The sequence below is a fragment of the Castor canadensis genome, chromosome 5, assembly GCF_047511655.1.
Source record: "Castor canadensis chromosome 5, mCasCan1.hap1v2, whole genome shotgun sequence".
NCBI lineage: Eukaryota > Metazoa > Chordata > Mammalia > Rodentia > Castoridae > Castor > Castor canadensis.
In genome coordinates this window covers 156,625,595-156,639,255 of record NC_133390.1, presented here as the reverse complement: position 1 = coordinate 156,639,255, position 13,661 = coordinate 156,625,595, and the positions used below count along the sequence as shown (strand labels likewise).

Below are 13,661 nucleotides of genomic sequence, written 5' to 3'. Positions count from 1 at the left end.
GAGACAAAATCCCCGCTCTGGCAGAACTCACATGCCATAGCCTCCAGTCAACCCACAAAGCGTATGTACCCTCATTACTTTCCTGCTTTAAAATCCTTCAGCAGCTCCCTAATCACATAGAGCAAAAACTGAAACCTCCAGACACCCCTGCCCACTGAAGCACAGACTTTGGAACCAGACAGGCCTGTATTCAAATTTCATCCTTCAAAACTGAGGCAACAGGCTGGTGGAGTGTCTCAAGTGGCACAGCACCTGCCTAGCAAGTGCAAGCCCTGAGTTCAACTCCCAGTACCACAAAAAGCAAAAACAAAACACACACACATAAAACCAAGGCAAGTACCCACCCAACCTGAGGCTAGGTTTCCTCACTTTTGAAGGGTACTGATGTCTTCCTCTTAAGAGTTGTTTTACAGATTAAGATAACATCAGTATCTACAGTACCTCCAGGCACAGAGCAGGTGCCCAGTGATCTGACATTTAAGGCCCTCACAATCTGGTCCTTGCCTGGCTGTCCACCTGACTGCCACACTGATACTTCACAACTTTACTTCATTAACTCAGTTCTAACCAATTTCCACACCTTGAAAGTAACATTTACATTCATACTCACATTTTTTTCTCTCGCTCTCTCTGCTAATTCTTCTCATCAGCTCCTGCTATGTGTGCTGTATGTGTCTACCTCCTCCTTATCCTTCAAGATTCAGCTCTGAAGTCAGGCACCATTGGCTCACAACTGTAATCCCAGCTACTTGGGAGGATCGTAATTTGAGCCCAGCCGAGGAAATACTTCTGGAAACCCCATCTCCAAAATAGCCAGAGAAAAATTGGGCTTGGAGGTGTGGCTCAAGTAGTGGAATGCCTGCTTTGTGAGCACAAAGCCCTGAGTTCAAACTCCAGCCACACCAAAAATAGGTAAATAAATAAAATTCAGCTCAGAGGGCTGGAGGTATGGCTAAAGCTATACAATGCCTGTTTAGCAAGTATGAGGCCAAGTGCAAACTCCAATTCTGCCAAAAAAAAAAGATTCAGCTTAGAAAGCACCTTCCTCCTGACCTATTCTAGGCAGAGTTAAATGTCTCTTTTCAGTGTCCCCATTGTTCCACAGTACATATAACTATCTTCCAAACTAAAATGCTTGAAAGTGAAAGAAGGAACTAATTGTAATTATGCCTGGACAGCAGGCAGAAACCAGGATACTTGCTTACCACTTATACATAACATTTATCATGACTGCAATTCTATTCATGTGTCTGAACCCTCCCTCTCCCCAGAAAACCATAAGCTCCTCAAAGGTGAACCTAAGTGCCAAGACAGGCAGTGATGACTTGAACAAACCTACCATAAATCCTGGTACAAGCTACTAATGTTCAGTGCAACAAGATAGCATTTCTTTGCTAGCAAATCTTCCTAAGATAATTTTTTAATTGAAAAATTAGCTACCAATTATTTAAATAGCAGTCAGGAAGAGTCTGATAATCTAAGATGGAGGAAACAAAAATCTCTAAAGGGAAGTTACATCAAAAGACAAAGTATTCATTTTTATTAAAACTGCATATGCCCGCTTTTAGTGTAAGAACAATTCAGCAGTGTTCTATTCCTGTCTTTTTAGACTGCACATTTTTTTTAAAAAGAAAAAAAGTATCTCCTTTACTTCAAAGGAAAAAAATGTTTGATCTAAGAATGGTCAGCCATGAATCAAAGTGAAAGATAAAGCATTCAATGAAGAGTTTCTCAAAGCCACGGAGAATCTATTTAAAGCTGATACTCAATTTAAAGGAAAATCCCCTACAGTACTTCTCTCAAACAAACTGTTCCTAATAAGCAGGAGAATTTATACCCAAGCTCCCTAAAATCTACTTTTTCATCTAGAAAAGACAATACTGTACTACAAGACATTTGAAAGAAGAGTGTCTACTTACCAACAACACAACACCTGCGAAAACCCATCTGCTGGAGTACACTACTTTATTGAAATACTCCAGAATTCTTTTCTTTCCTTACACCAAAACCGCTTTTAAAAAGCTTTCTACTCTAGCCAACACTCTGAGTAAGGTCAAGAGCAATCTGAAACTGCCACCCAGCAAGTGCACATGATCACCACTGCAAGCACTCCAGATTCACCTGTCTAAAAAGTAGAGTAATAATAGTGGTCAGGTAATCTAGCTAACCGCCCTAACACGCCAGCTCACTCCTTGCCAGGTATCCCGCTATTCAGTGTACACGCTCATAAACTCCCCTGCACTCAGTGTGACATTAAAAAAAAAAAAAACACATCCCCCATCTACTGTCCAAAGGGACAGAAAATCCTAAAACAAAAACACACAAAAGATACAAAAAAAAAAAAAAATCACATAATACACTTCCACTAGTTCTCATTCAAATATATAACTGCAGCATAAAGAAATTTCTATCCCTATTACTGTTTTTAATGAAGAGCCACAGAAGCAAAAGAAATAACTTACTTGGATAATCTGGCTTGCAGGTGAGCAAGTCAACGATAAAACACAAACAGCACACTCAACAGTGGAGGAGTGCAGACCACAGTAAATTTAAGAACCAAGGAGGCTTAACATAACTGTGGACCCCAAATTCCTTGAGTGTTTGAACTAGTAAAAGCCAACGGAGTGTTGAGGCAAGTAGACTTCAGAATTCTGTCAGGACATAAATAACACAGCAGTTAAAGGTACTTTCACCTACCCCTAACAAGTACAACTCTGGCAAGCAAATTTCCTTTGGGTGCCCAGGGTCATAAACACCTGCACACAGAAACTTGGAAATTTCAATGAACACTCCAGGCTCAACTTCAGAGGCAAAAGAGAACACAGCTTTTTGGTTCTTTCCTACTCCCCTTGGGACCTAAGTTTGTTTCCAGGTGAAGCAACATTTAAGAAATCCTGAAATTTCCAAGATCCTATAAAATAGCCAAAGCTACAGATTTTGACTGAATCAAGGAAAATAAAAAATATTTAGGAGCTTCAAAATCTTTAAATTTCACAGGCCAACAAAAATAAATAACCTGAACCACAACTTCAGACAAACAATTACTGTTTCTGCTCCCAGAGCAACAAATGGCTAGGGAAGACTATCAGGAACACAGAGTGAAAATTCTCTGGTAGCTTCTGACAGCCTCAGTTTTTATAAATCAGTAACTTAGGTCCACAGACTCCAAAAAGAAAAAGTCTGTACAGTAGACTCATTCATTTTTGAGGAAAAAACTCTGAATCAGAAAACACTTCCGAATAAGAGAAAAAATAAGGTTGAGCTTCATTCATCATTAAAAGTCAATTAAAAGACAGGCGCCGGTGGCTCACGCCTGTAATCCTAGCTATTCAGGAGGTCGAAATCAGAAGGATAGCGGTTTGAAGCCAGTCCGGGCAAATAGTTCAAGAGATGCTATCTCTGGAAAAAACATCACAAAAAAAAGGGCTGGCGGAGTGGCTCAAGTGGCAGAGTGCCTGCCTAATCAAGTATGAGGCCCTCAGTTCAAACCCCAGTGCCACCAAAAAGCAAAGAAAAGCAATGACAAACAAACTACTGTCCATAGACATGTATGCTATGTGCACCATAACCTTGCTCTGTGACAGTCCTGAGACAGTGACTTCTCTAGGAGAAGTCGAACCTGTTACTATAGTCATGAAAACATGTCCAAGTGTCTTGGCTTTGCGGTGCAAATCCAAGAGGAAGCTGTCACCCTTGCAAGTGTGACTCTGCCGCTTCGAAATCAGAAAATTTTCGGCCCCCTCAGCAGGCTTCTCAAGCACTCAAATTACCCTGCTTTGCTAAGCCCTCCGTGAACAGAATCTTCACAGAGACGCTGTCTTTGTCCAACACACATTCTTTGCAAAGTGCATTCAGTTCTCTGCCAAGCGCCCACCTCCAGTCTAATCAGAGCGGTTCCCAAAGTGTGGTCCACAGCCCACCTGCACTAGTCACCTGTGAAGAGGGTTAAAGTACCGATGCCCAGGATCTCTACTGTGTAGGCGTTAAGGGCCCGGGGACAGATTTTAAACAACCTCCCCAGGTGTCATCCCGCAGGGCGCTCAAGTTGGAGAACCACTACTCAGGATTCAAGCCGGGAGCAAGCACTTGCTTCCCTACATGCACCTAGTTTACAATGGGAAGCTCAAAAACGCCTCTCACGTCCTTGAAATTGGGGGCGTTTTCCTACCCCGAGTCCAACTGACCACCCCATTACCGACCAAGAAGCGAGGGAGGGGCTCCCGACCCTTCCCGGAAACCCAACTCCCGCGGCGAATAAACCCAGCTTCCCGCGACCCCCAGACCGGCGAATGGTGGGGGAGGGGAGGCTGGGGCCCCGTCGCCCAGAGGGAGGAGCTGCCGGCCAGTTCGCCCCTCCGCAAGAATTCGGGGCGGAGTGGGGGAGTGCAGAAAGGGCGCCACATCCCATCCCGGCGGGGGGCCAGTCCCCCCGCCCAGCGCCTCGGGGGGTTGCGAGGTTTCTAAAGCAAGGGTGGCCCCGCCCCCTCCTGCGGTGGGCAGGGCTTCGCCCCTCCCCCTCCGGCGGGGGTGCGCAGCGAACCCACCCCCCACGCCCCCCACCGAGGCCCCCCGGGCGGCTCGCCTCACCAGGCGTGCGGCCTCGGCCCACGTGCGCTCCTTCTTCCTCTTCTGTTTGTCCTTCATCCTCCTCCTCCCCGGCAGCGGCGGCTCCACGCGGGACCTCCGGGCGGGGCGAGCTGGGGCGGCGGCGCGGGGCGGCGGCGGCGGCGGGGGGCGCGTGGCGGCGGCGCGCGCGAGGACTCGGGTGCGGCCGGGGAGGGGCGGGCGCACGGGGACCGACAGGCGCGAGACCCGGCGCGAGGGCAGCGATGGGGGAGGGGCGGCGGCGGTTCCACGCGCCCGCGCTGCGTCAGTCACCCACGGCAGCGGCCCCGCGATCGCTAAGGAATGCGGCGGCTCCGCATAACCATGGGGTCAGAGGTCACTGCTCCGGCCTCCACTTTCCCGCTTTGCTGAGGCACCCAGACAGGACTGGCGGCAGGGCTGGATGGCGAGACGCGGCTTTCCCTTCGGCGCCCGGGTGCGTGCGTGTCTGCCGTGGGTGTATGTGAGTGTGTGTGAAGAGTGAGGAGGGGGAGTGTGCGGTTTTTTTTTTTTTTTTTTTTGAACAAAAACAAACCGAAAGGGTGACTGGGACTCGTAGTCCCGGATGCCTCCTTGGCCTCCCCCACTCCGGAAGAATATGGCTGCATGAAGCGCTTGGACCACACTTCCCGGCGTGCCCCGCGGCCACCTTTTCCGCCCTCCCCCTCCCGTCCTCCGCTTCGCGAAGAGCTCGGTAAGGAAGGGGGCGGGCAGTCGTTTGGGGAAAGGACTGGGCGGAGTCTCGCGAGGTGCGGGAACTGCTGAGGCCTGAGGGATTCTGGGAGGCGTTGCTGGGAAGGGGCGGTGGCTCGGCGGCGGCTCGGCGGCCCCCTGCCGCCCTTAACTCCTTGCGTGCTTGTTTTCTAGGGGCGTCTTCACGGTGGGGATTGGGAATTGGTAACTCGACTCCCTGGTCGCACTTAGTTTCTGTCCCCGCTTAAATAATACCTAATAATTCTCGTAGATGACAAGATGCAGGACTTTCCTTTTTATTACGCTCCTAAGTGACTCACTGACGCATACTAATAAGACAAAAAGACACTCATACCAGTAAAACGGCTATTCCACGATTGACGGACCCAGATGAGTTCCGCATTTCCTCCTGTGCCTTCGTGTGGCTGTGCATGTGCAGAGGCTGCACCTGCAGCCTAGAGCATTCTTCCACTTGGTGAACTTCGTGATAACGAACTTGGACTTTGGGATTGTACAAACCAGAATACACCTGAGTTTATTTTTAAAGGCAATAACCTGGAGAGAGCTCAGGCCCTCCTGTCGAATGGACCTAGACTGAAATCCGAGCTGGGTCAGTCCCCAGCTGTGCCCTCAAAACTCCTCGGAGCCTCAATTTTATCGTCTATTGTTAACCTAACAACATCAGAGTTATTGGCGGATTGGGAGACTGTGTGAAGGAAGACCTTGACATTTTTTAATTTGACTTCTGAATTAGAGCAAATGTTTAATACAAAGTAGCTGTTAGTACCAGCTGACAGACTGTGAGCCTTGGTTGCAGAGCACTAAATGAAATGAGGTTTGAAGCACCCTGCACATAGATTTTCTGTGCAAATTTGTTGAATCAATGTTCAGAAACATTTCTACAGTTAGTCCTGAACTGGATTGATGACCTGCACTTTAAAACTATAAAGACTGCGTCAGTGGACACATTTGAAAGGTTTCCCTGGACGAGGAAACACAGCCTGCAGTATCTGGTGTTGAGAGAAGGCAATAACCATGCAGTCCGACCCCTGACACCAAGGGGCTCAGTGATTCTGCTCCTAATACTGGTCACACAAGACTTTTGCATCCAGTAAACAAAAATCCTGCAAAGTGAATAGACTGCAAAAGGTGAAATAAGAAACATTTTAAAATCTAGTTTCATCACAAGGAAAGGGAGAATATACCCCCCCTTCCCCTCCTAAAATTGACTCTTGTTTTTAATTTTTTTAACTTTTTTGTAATTCTGGGGACTGAACCAGGTTCTCACTGCTTGCTAGGAAAGTGTTCTACCCTTGAGCTACAACCCCAATTCCCTTAATTTTTTTACAATTTTTTTTTTCCCAATCTACAGCTGACACAGTAACTTCTGACAAGATGTCTGGCTTGTTTCAGATGTTCTTGAGTAGCCTCACCTCCCTACACACACCCGCAAAGAGTCACTCAAGAAAATTCACTCTAAAATTCACATTTTAGAGTACAGGCACGGCGATGGGCAGAATACTATCCACCCCACCTAAACTGCCTAAGTGCTAGTCCCTAGAACTCTGAATATGTTGCATTCAATAGAAAAAGGGACTTTGCAGATGGAATTTAGGACTTTATCTTAGAGAGATTGTCCTGGATATTCTGGACAGGTCCAATGTAATCACATGGAACTCTAAAAGCAGAAGAGGAAGAAGTTTTAGAGCAATGAAGCAGAAGAATTAGATTTCAATTTGGGAAAGGAACTCAGCTCATTTGCTGGCATTAAAGGTAGCCACAAGCCAGTGAATGTAAGCATCCTGTAGAAGCTAAGAAGAAGCCTGTCAATAGCCAGCAAGGAAACAGGACCTCAATCCTACAACCTAATGGAACCGAACTCTGACAATCTGAATAAGCTTGGAGACAGTCTCCAAAAAGGAATACAGACTCCTTGATTTCAGTCTTAGACTTCTGGCCCACAAGAAGTATGAGATATAAGTGAATGCTGTGTTAAGCCACTAAGTCTGTGGTGACTCCTTATAGTCACAAAAGAGGGCTGTTACAGGCACTGTGGAAATTCATTTCTTTCAGCAAGTACTGTGCTAGCTCCTACAGTTGGGTCAGGCCATTGGAGAATTCAGATAATGACGATTTCAAGAACTCTACCCTTGCAGAATCAAACAGGAACTAATGCCAGTGTCATCATTAAGCATGAAAAGAGAGTATGTTCACAAGACTCTATGAGATGTGTGTTGGACTCAAATGTTAGAGTGCCTGCCTAACAAGCACAAGACCCCGAGTTCAAACCCCAGTACTGGGGGTGGGGGGAGGAGAAGTGTTGGAAAGCTGACATTCGTCACTAAGCCTTAAATAGTTGTGGTTTTTGTTTAAGTTAATGAGACCCATTAACCATTTTTTGATTTGTGTTTTTCTGGTTTTATCACAGTGCTTTTATTACAGATTCTTTTTTGGAAGTCCACACAGGTTCCATGGGCAGTGTAAGATAAACAGAACTGCTATTGAACTCTATCCATTTTGGGGATGGCTCACTGTTTTCAAAGTTATGCACAAAGCACACAGGCAAGAATACAAGCAGCAAACACACCACCAGCAGACACCCAGGAATTCCCAAAAGGACACATCCTCCCTTTGACCCTCATTATAAGATGATGTAGTACCACTGACTCTTGACTAGAGCGGGCCTGGATTTGAACAGCTTTGCAGTCTTTCTTCAGTGGGTTCTGAAACCTTACTGACTTAACATAACAAACTCAAAGGCCAGCCTGGACACAGTGATGATCCATGCTTGTTTACTCAGGAGGCTGAGGCAGGAGGATCACTTGAGCCCAAGACCAGTCTGGGCAACATAACAAGATCCTGTTTCAAAAAAAAAAGAAAGAAAGAGAAATCACATTCACTCATCTCACATTGTAGATGGTCAGCAAATGTGGCTCTCTCCTTGACCCCTCCCACGTTTCATTTCTTTGTGTGACTTTCAGTTTATGATACACTCATGCTAATATCTGCTGGGGTTTATCATCTGTCCCCAAATTGGACACATTCTTCAGTACACGGAAGGCACACAAACTGCTGAATGATCCCTAGCTCAATTATTACTTTATTGGAGAAAATCTCTGAGGAAATCTGCAGCAATTTTCCCACTGAGTGAGCCCTGAATGGTATGTGGATCCTGCTCAGGCAGCATTGGGAAAGACTAATACAGATCTGTGCAAGTTGTAAAGACAGTCAGGAATAGAGACTTCAGGATCTCACTATTCTTGTCAGAGAATCTGCCCACATGATGGGCGACCCTAACTCATAGCTCACCTGCCTGCCACTCACCATTAGTTAAATTCTGCTGTTGTTCAATCTCCCATAAGGGTGGAAAAGGTAATTACCAAAATGTTTATAATAGTTATCTCTGGTTTGTAAGATTGTGGGTGATTTGGGGGTGTTTTTATTTTCTATAAAGTATTGTTTTCATTTCAGCCACAAAATACAGCATTTAGATTAAGGTGGCAGAGCTGAGTCATTTTTTTTTTCTTCTTTATACTGTCTCCATATTCCAAATCTAGAATGAATATGTGCTACTTTTATGATGGAAAAATTAATTTTTCAATGCAATATAGGTCAACAATGGGAGGACATCTTTAATAATAAATTCCTCCTTTCATTTTGCTGAAAAGGATTTATATGACCCCTTAGAATGTCCTTAAGTATGATTTAAGCTAGTTTTTACCAAAATTGTGGAAAATGACAACTCCCTGCCTGATTAAAATTTTGAGGTGGAGATTTTGTGACCTCTCTAAGGACCCATCCAATTTTTAATCTCTCTTAATGCTTGAGAGAGGTACTCAAGTCTTCAGTAAATCCTTTTGGCATCATATTGAAGCCATTTTCTCCATTCTTTCCTCTATGAAGAAGGAAAAAACCCTTTGAAGTACATTTTAACCCCAAAATGTCACGATTGGTGTCAGTGATGAGATTGGTGAGTTTTTTTCATTTTCAGTTTCTGTAATAAAAAATTTTAACTTACACTCTACTCCAAAAGGTTTTCATTTCCCATTAATGATTTCTCATGTCTAAATGTGAAGCTGAGGGCTTATAGAAATGACTTTTACAGCCTTACTGCTCCAGTATCAGAACCACCTTGTGAGGTGAGTTGGGCAAATGGGGAGGGCCAATAGAACCAAAGAACTTTCCGAAGATCACATAGTTGTTGCTGGAGCCAACATCCAAACCCCACATTCATTCCAAATTCTAAGACTTTGTAGTACCCAGGCTCCAAAATGGCCTTCAGTGATTCTCCCCTCCTGGCATTCATATCCTTTTTAGTCTCCTCCCACTGTAAAGGGCTGAAATGTGTAACCAAAGGCTTGTGTGGAAATGACCATGTGTGGCTTCTGAGGCTGTCAGAGAAGGCATTGCAGCTCTGCTTTGTTCTCTGGGATCACACTGAGGGAAACCAGCCACCATTATCACTCCATAAGGACACTCAACCAGCCTTATGGAAAGGTACACATGACAGTAGACCAGACAAATATCAAATGACTTCAGCTTTGGAGGACAATATTGACTGTACTTCATGTAAGACCCAGAGCTACAATCCCCCCAAATATGCTGGATTCCAAACCCACAGAATCTGAATTGTTTTCAAAGTCACTTTTAAGTTTTGAGGTAATTTGATACATACCAACTGATAGCTAATAAACACATAGTGCCTTCTGAGTGTTTTTACCTTATGTAAAATTTGTTGAAAAGTAACAGTCCCCTAGCCCGGTGCTGGTGGCTCACCTGCTTCCTGATCTCAGGAAGCAGAGATCAGGAGGATCACAGTTTGAAGCCAGCCTGGGCAAGTAGTTCTCAAGACCATGTTTTGAAAAAACCCATCACAAAAAAGGTCTGGTAGAGTGGCTCAAGGTAAAGGCCCTGGGTTCAAACCTCAGTACCACAAAGATAAAAATTACTAACAGCCCCTTAATGTAAAGTCTAATCAGAACTGTCACTATGAATCCCCCCCAAATAATGAATATATCCTAATAAAAATTTATATATAAAAAAAGTAACAGCCTCTCTTTCAAAAAGACAACTTTTATACAAACTTCTGTACAGGGGTCAGATGTTCCCAGTCCCCTGAAGCCAATTTGTAGTGAGTAGTAGTTAGTAATAGTAGTTAGAGTAATAACAGAGTGCTCCCTTTTTCTCTGAGACCCAGAGAAGTAAAATGGCAGGGAGTGTAGTTCAGTGATAGAGCACTTGCTTAGCAGGTACCAGACACGATTTGATCCCCAGCACTCTTAAGTACATAGATAAATCTACTTGTCCCAGTTCCTGTATGCCAGGGCTAGGATTCAGGCCAACTAACCCAGTTTTGCCCATAGGGCACATGCTGCCACCTTGCTATTCTGCCACCATAGAGTCTGAGGGTCCAACCAGCACTCTCAACTAAGTAGTCCTTACCCTTCATCCTCCTGCATTCTACCCCACTAATCTTACATGTTGCATCTTTGGCCCCATTTTAGTTGTAATTCCTAAGGGACCTATTGTGCATTATGTCCCACCAAAAATAAGAAAACAGGGTCACTGACTGAGGGCCCCTGATCTGACGGGACTGTCGAAATGGAAGCTAATAACCACATACATGATTAAGACTATAATCTTGGGTACTTTGGACAAGGAAGCAGCAACAGATTATGAGAGTGCAGACTTCATGAGGAGGTGATACTTTAGCTGAGCCTTAGTAAAACCCCCAAAAAGGAGTGGCTTCTGAGTAGAAGCCACATACATGTGAAGGGGGAGTGCTTCAACGTGTGTGTGTGTGTGTGTGTGTGTGTGTGTGTGTGTGTGTGCACGTTTCTTCAGTTGGGCCAGCAAACCAGTGGGACAGCAGCAGAAGACAAAACCAGAAATATAACTGAGTAGATCCCAAGCCAAGGAATTTGTGTGTGTGTGTGTGTGTGTGTGTGTGTGTGTGTGTGTGTGTGTGTGTGTTGCTGGAAATGGAACTCAGGGCCTCACACAGGTTAAGCAAGTGTTTTACATCTGAGCTGCATCCCCAGCTCAAGCCAAGGAGTCTTAACTACATCCTGTAACAACCAGGAGTCAAGTGAACTCTGATTTGAGCTCAGATACTGGCTCTTCCCCAGCTTTGTACCCCAGAACCAACAGTGCAGGGCCTGTCACAGAGCAGGTGTTCATTAACGTTTGCTGAATGGACTCATTCAAGCAGGACCGGGTGCTAAGGCTGGTCTGCAGTGGGGAAGAGAAAGCAAGATGGGGTTGCAGAGCCATCCATGATGCCTCCCTAATGTACTGTGCTCACTGAGCCCTCCATGTTCCCATTCAAAATTAGAAAAAAAGAAATATATAATTCACTCTTAATATTGATGATTACTTCAGTGTTAGCCAGACAAGGTCAGAGACTGCTAGCTTAGTCATTGCCCTCTCCTCCTTCCTGGTGGAGGGACTCCTTTATCCCAGTAAATTGCAGAAATACAGCCTGGGGCCCCTCTTTCACTGATAGCCTCCTACTGGGATGTGAGCCCTGGGAACTTAAGTGCAATTAGACACAATCCCTGCTTTTCTTGGATGGATTACAAGTGATGACCGCAGAGCTGGAAGGGGAAAAGGAAAGGACACTGAGGAGTGAGGAGGATTGAAGTATGCTACATGTATATGTATGAAGACAGCACAATGAAATCTACCAAACACTGCTTGAGAAATGGGGGAGAAAAGGGAACCAGGAGTAAAATGGAGGGGGTGATCTTGTTCAAGGTATACTGTATGCACATATAGAAACCTTATTAATGTATGCTAATTCAAAAATAAAGTAAAAGAATCAAAACTCTTCCAAGGAGCATAAACTCTTGGACCAATGGTTATCAGAGCTTGCCACCTTCGACTGGAAGATCCTATAACATAGAGATTAATTATCCCAAAGTTTGCGTACCAAGTAAATGTCATTCCAGTAAAGACCCCAATGAGATTTTATTGCCAAAATAATCCTAATACTTAACTGAAAAAATAGACATAATCATTTTCATAACAAAAAGACCTAACACCACTTACCATGTGCTAGCCCCATTTGAGGATTTACTGTGCATCCTCCTAACATCATTAGGATTAATAACATTATACAGATGAGGATGCAGAGGCTTGGTGAGAAAACTAATTTGCTCAAAGTGGCAGACACCATAAAATTAAAGCTCAGGCTGGATAACCCAAGCTTTGTGAACTTAACTACTTTGCTCTACTGCCAATAAAAGGTTAAAGATCAGTGAGATGGCATTTGTTTGACCAGATATTAAAATGCACTAGATAGCTACAACTAAAACAGTGCAGTTTCAATAATGAACAATTAACCCAAACATAGTACAGATGTGGGGACAAGTGTATCAGGGACTGTAGTGCATGATGAAGGTCACATTTCAGACTGGAGAAAAGGAGTCAATAAGCAGAACAGGACTTAGCCATAGTGAGTCATTTGGAGAAAAATTAAGCTGGAGTTCCATCTCCTTCATGAGATAAATTCCACTAGATCAAAGACTTACTTGTGATAAAAGAAACAATGTATTGGAAGAAAAAACAAGGTAAAGTCTTTCTAAACAGGATATGAAAGTTAAATCCATCAAGTAAGTCAATAGATTTGACTACATAAAATTAAAATTCAGCTGTGGCAATAATACCTTACACAAGACTGGAGGCAGACAAGAGAGTGAGGGGAAATATTTGTCCCTATCTGACAAAGGGTTAAGAGTCTTAAGAATGTTCTTCAGGTCAATAGGAATGGTCAAAGAACAATGGCCTAAACAGGCTATTAACAAAGAAGAAATACAAATGGAGATAAACCTTCACCATCATTAGTAATCCTGGAACTACAGATTAAAAACAAATTTGATACCCTGTTTTTCAATAGATCAGACTGGCAACAGTTCAAATGATTGAAAGTTTTAGCAAGAATACAGGAAAATGGGCACAATTTACACATTGTTGGTGGGTATGCAAATTCATAGTTGTTTCAGGAGGCAGTTTGGCAATACGTTACAAAATAATTGCTCTTGGTGTATTGGGATTTGAACACAGGTCTGCCTGACACAGAAAACTGTAATGGGAAAACCCTGTGATCTAGTAGTGCACTTAAAGGGATTTATCCCAGAGAAGAAATTAAACAAGTGAACAATGACCAATGTCCAAGGGTGTTATTATAACATTGTATAAACTAGTAAAAAATCTGACCAGGAGTGGTGGTACATGCCTATAATCCCAGTATTCAGGAGGCTGAAGCAGGAGGATCAAAAGTTCAAGGCCAGCCTGGACTACACAGAAAGACCCTATCTCAAAAAGAAAAGAATACATACTTTTCTTAATCAGAATAGTCAATA

The 13,661-nt window shown here is 44.2% G+C and overlaps 1 protein-coding gene across 4 annotated transcripts in view; it reads right to left on the bottom strand.

Moving 5' to 3' along the window:
• Positions 1 to 5,716, bottom strand: part of Asxl1 (ASXL transcriptional regulator 1) — a 75,363-nt gene extending 69,647 nt beyond the window's left edge. For 2 of the 4 annotated variants that reach the window (XM_074074548.1, XM_074074547.1), the window contains exon 1: positions 4,588 to 4,741. In XM_074074548.1, coding sequence (XP_073930649.1) covers positions 4,588 to 4,644 — 57 coding nt within the window. In that variant the 5' untranslated portion in view covers positions 4,645 to 4,741. Of the gene's footprint in view, positions 1 to 610; positions 4,473 to 4,587; positions 4,742 to 5,653 lie in introns of those variants that run through there. The other 2 variants (XM_074074545.1, XM_074074546.1) reach the window with 2 other exon arrangements.
• Positions 5,717 to 13,661: the final 7,945 nt, after the last annotated feature.